The following is a 4,449-nucleotide window of genomic DNA, read 5'->3' on the forward strand; positions in this document are numbered from 1 at the left end:
GTTCCTCGTCGAAGGATGGAAGTGGGGTGGGAGTAGTATTGATTTCACCGGCTGGAGAGGAAGTGAAGTTTGCTATGAGATTGGATTTTCGAGCATCTAACAATGAGGCAGAGTATGAGGCTGTGTTGGCAGGACTGCGAGCAGCCAGAAATGTGGGACCTACCCGGGTACTTATTTTTTCTGACTCACAGTTGGTAGCACAACAGATGAAGGGGATGTATGATGTGAAAGATGAGAAGCTTATTGAGTAAGCTCGAGAAGTGGACAGAGTCAGAGAGAAATTCGTAGAGATTACATTTGAACAGATTCCTAGGAAAGAAAATGAAAAGGCAGACACTCTAGCCAAAATGGCTAGGAACAATGGGAAGTTGGAAGACTAGAGATGTGGTATTTCAAGTTGAACAAACACCTCACACGAGTTCACTCGCAGTTGAACAGGAGGAGGAGGATTGGAGGACTGGCATAAGTTGATTACTTGAAAGAGGGAAAGCCTCCTGATAACCCTCGCGAAGCTCGTAAGTTGAAGACCCAGTGTTCGCGTTATGTGATGATCGGATAAGTTTAATATAGAACGTCTTTTGCAGGGCCGCTTCTTCGGTGCTTGATTTATCAAGAGGCTGATTATGTGCTCCGAGAAGTTCACGAGGGATGTTGTGGAAATCATTTAGGGGCTTATGTGTTGGCAAGGAATGTGCTGCTCGCCGGTTATTCTTAGCCCTCCGTGCTGCGTGATGCTCCAGAGATATTATTGTCTTGTGATAGTTGTCAACGCCATGCCCGGTTACATCACCGACCGGCCGCGGCAATGAAGGCTGTCACGGTTGCCTGTCCTTTTGACCAGTGGGGAATAGATATTGTGGGGACTTTTCTTATAGCTTATGCTCAGAAGAATTTCCTATTGGTAGCAGTTGACTATTTTTCAAAATGGCTGGAAGCAGAGCCTCTAGCCAGAATCACTGAGAATGATGTCCTGAAGTTCTTGTGGAAGAGTATAGTATGCAGATATGGAGTACCTAGGAAACTGATATCCGATAATGGGAGACAATTCCAAGGGGCCAGGATCCAAGCTTGGTGTAAAGAGATGAAGATCTAACAAGTCTTTACCTCTGTAGCTTACCCACAGAATAATGGTCAGGTAGAGGTGACTAATCGGACACTGGTGCAGGGTCTAGAGGTTCGCCTTGGCAAAGCTAAGGGCAATTGGGTGGATGAGCTACCAAGTGTCTTATGGGCATACCGAACCACTCAGAGGGAAGGAACCAAAGAAACTCCTTTCAGTTTGGTCTACGGTAATGAGGCAGTGCTCTCGGCTGAGATTGGGTTGGAATCGGCAAGGGTAGTGTTTTATGACGAATACAATGATGCGAGACGCGCTACTGATCTAGATCTTTTGGAAGAAAAGACAGAGGCTGCCAGCATTCACATGGAAGCTTATAAAAACCGAATTGAACAGTCTTATAATCGGAGAGTCATCCAGAGGAACTTCCAGGTAGGTGACTTGGTCCTGAGGAAAGTGCAAGAAGAGCAGAGAGGGAAATTGGACCCAAAGTGGGAGGGTCCCTTCAAAGTTATTGAAAGGCTGAGCTCTGGAGCCTAATATTTGGAGAATGCGCAAGGCAAGGCATTGAAGAGGCCCTGGAACGCTTATCATCTTAGAAAATATTATCCTTGATTTGATTGCTGATGTATTTCATTTCGAATTTTCCTATGTAATCATTTGGAATTCAATAAAATTTTGTTCTTCTTTTTAATTCCTGAATGTTGTTGTATTGGAAGAAGAGAAAAAATTTTTATTTTCCTACTTAGGCTGTGCCTAATAGAAGAGCAGAGTTGGGGCGGAGAAAAATTTTATTTTCCTATTGAGGCATCGCCTAGTAAGGAGCAGAGTTTGGAAGAAGAGAAAAAATTTTATTTTCCTACTTAGGCTGTGCCTAGTAGAGGAGCAGAGTTGGGGCGGGGAGAAATTTTATTTTCCTACTTAGGCTGTGCCTAGTAGAGGAGCAGATTTGGGGCGTAGAGAAATTTTATTTTCCTACTAAGGCATCGCCTAGTAGAGGAGCAGAGTTGGGGCAGGAAGAAATTTTATTTTCCTACTATGGCATCGCCTAGTAGAGGAGCAGAGTTGGGGCGTGGAGAAATTTTATTTTCATACTAAGGCATCGCCGCAGAGTTGGGGCGCGGAGAAATTTTATTTTCCTACTAAGACATCGCCTAGTAGAGGAGCAGCGTGAGAAATTAAATATTCCTGCTAAGGTATCACCTAGTAGAGGAGTTAGAGGGCGGAAGTGTTGAATTTCTATTTTCCTGCTAAGGTATCACCTAGCAGAGGAGTTAGAGGGTGTGAATTTTTATTTTCCTGCTAAGGTATCACCTAGCAAAGGAGTTAGAGGGCAGAAGTGTTGAATTTCTATTTTCCTTCTAAGGTATCACCTAGCAGAGGAGTTAGAGGGTGGGAGTGTTGAATTTTTATTTTCCTGCTGAGGTATCACCTAGCAGAGGAGTTTAAGGGTGAGGATGTTGAATTTTTATTTTCCTGCTCAGGTATCACCTAGCAGAGGAGTTAGAGGGTGGGAGTTTTGAATTTTTATTTTCCTGTTAAGGTATCACCTGGCAAAGGAGTTAGAGGGTGGGAGTGTTGAATTTTTATTTTCCGGCTAAGGTATCACTTAGCAGAGGAGTTAGAGGGTGGGGATGTGGAATTTTTATTTTCCTGCTAAGGTATCACCTAGCAGAGGAGTTAAAGGATGGGCGTGTTGAATTTTTATTTCCCTACTAAGGCCTCGCCTAGTAGAAGAGCTGCGTGAAAAATTGAATTTTCCTGCTAAAATTTCACCTAGCAGAGGAGTTAGAGGGTGAGGATTTTGTTTTCCCTAGCAGGTTAATAATATCATATACAAAATCCGAAGAAGCCATAAATTTCAAATGCAAAATACTCAATGTTGCGTTAAGCGAGTTCGTACATGCCAAAAGCGTGCAATAGAAAGTAACCAAATGTAAACATCGCAAAAGTCGCATAGTACTATGGAAAGTAAAGAAGTGCAGAAAGTAACAGAATATGGCCCGAAGGCATACAATGTCTGCAGAAATAAAAAATAACAAAAGTAACGGTCTAAGAATCGGGGGGGAGACTTGCTACGAAAGCCTCAATGTCGATGAAGTCAGTAGGGACGCCTGGCGGAGGATAGCCCTGAGCCTTGAAGAGGCCGACCGCACCCTCGAAACCCACCTCCAGGAAATGATAAGCTTTAGGAGTGCAGATATCGTTGAACTCCTCAGACTTGAGGAATTCTTCCTTGAATGAAGAGGCTTCGGAAGCTTTTGCACCTTGGCGTCCTTGAGGTCCCTATGGATTTGTGCTGCCTCAGCTTGAGCAGTCTTTAACTCTTCCTTCAGCCTCTGGTTCTCCTTCACACTGTCCTCTGTCAGTCGCTGAAACTCTTGTTTCTCTTTCAGAAGCTCTTGTTTCTCCTACAGAAGCTCGTCGCCTCGAGCTTGGGACTCCGGAAGCTCCTTAGCGTGTGTCGCTTTCATCTCATCGATATTAGCCTGGAGCTGTTCACGAAGAGCCATGCCCTCGCGTAAGTCTTGGCAGGTAGTAGATCGAGTGGCGTTGGCACGCTCAACCAACTCCCCTATGTACATCATGCCCTGGATAAGTAGACAAGAGTGAAAAGATGACAAGAAAATCATACATGTATTGGACATCAATCTAAAGACTAGAAGGAGAAATATACCTCAGTGATGCTGCTGCATGTCCGGCGAGTGAGGTCTGACCACCCCAATGAATTCATGAATGCTGCATCCGCGTCGGAAAGAAGCTGATACATTATCTTCTGAGCCAGCTGAGTAGGACCCCGCCCCACGATGGCCGTAACCGATGTGTATTGATGATGTACCCCCGATTCAGGGGGAGGCCCCTCATCCAACCCTTACCCTTCTGGAGAAGAGACCGACACGACTGAGATCTCAGAAATCTTGCGCTTACCAGAATGCGAGACTGACGGGCTAGGATCAATGGACGCCTTCTTCCTACCAGGCGGAGGAGGTGGAGAGGAGGCTCGCTTTGGGGCGGAGGAGGATGAGCCTGCCTTCTTCTTCGCAGCAGTAGGGGAGCTAGCAGGCCTCTTCGCAGTAGTGGAGCCAGAACATGTTTTCTTCTTCTCAGCAGCATTGAAATCTCCCTTTGTGCCCGTCGTGACTGCTGGAACGACTGATTTCTGTGGGGCAGAAGATGAACTCCCAACTTTCTTTTTCGTAATCTCACGTTGCAGTGCGGCATTCATGATTCTAACACCTGCAAATAATGAACCAAATGAGAATATCATCAAAGAACACAATAAGCGAAAGAGAGACAGAAAGGGTGAAGATATTAGAATATCTACCGACGTCCTCCTTCAGTTTAATTTTTGCGGGACTTAACCCGGCATGGCACAGGAGATATTTAGACAG

The 4,449-nt window shown here is 45.2% G+C and overlaps 1 protein-coding gene across 1 annotated transcript; it reads left to right on the plus strand.

Annotated features, from left to right (window-relative positions):
* The first annotated feature begins 805 nt into the window (after positions 1–805).
* Positions 806–1,597, plus strand: LOC142521926 (uncharacterized). The gene is made up of 2 exons (XM_075625100.1): positions 806–989; positions 1,113–1,597. The coding sequence occupies exons 1-2, from the start codon at positions 806–808 to the stop codon at positions 1,595–1,597; spliced, it is 669 nt and encodes a 222-aa protein (XP_075481215.1).
* Positions 1,598–4,449: the final 2,852 nt, after the last annotated feature.

This window comes from Primulina tabacum, chromosome 13 (genome assembly GCF_025594145.1).
Source record: "Primulina tabacum isolate GXHZ01 chromosome 13, ASM2559414v2, whole genome shotgun sequence".
NCBI classification, from domain to species: Eukaryota; Viridiplantae; Streptophyta; class Magnoliopsida; order Lamiales; family Gesneriaceae; genus Primulina; species Primulina tabacum.

What these genes read in the sequence shown, in the direction of transcription:
- LOC142521926 (XM_075625100.1), top strand. Translation starts at nt 806, where the DNA reads ATGAAGGCTGTCACGGTTGCCTGTCCTTTTGACCAGTGGGGAATAGAT. An exon ending in CCTGAAGTTCTTGTGGAAGA is followed by an intron (nt 990 to 1,112) that starts GTATAGTATGCA and finishes TTACCTCTGTAG; the next exon opens with CTTACCCACAGAATAATGGT.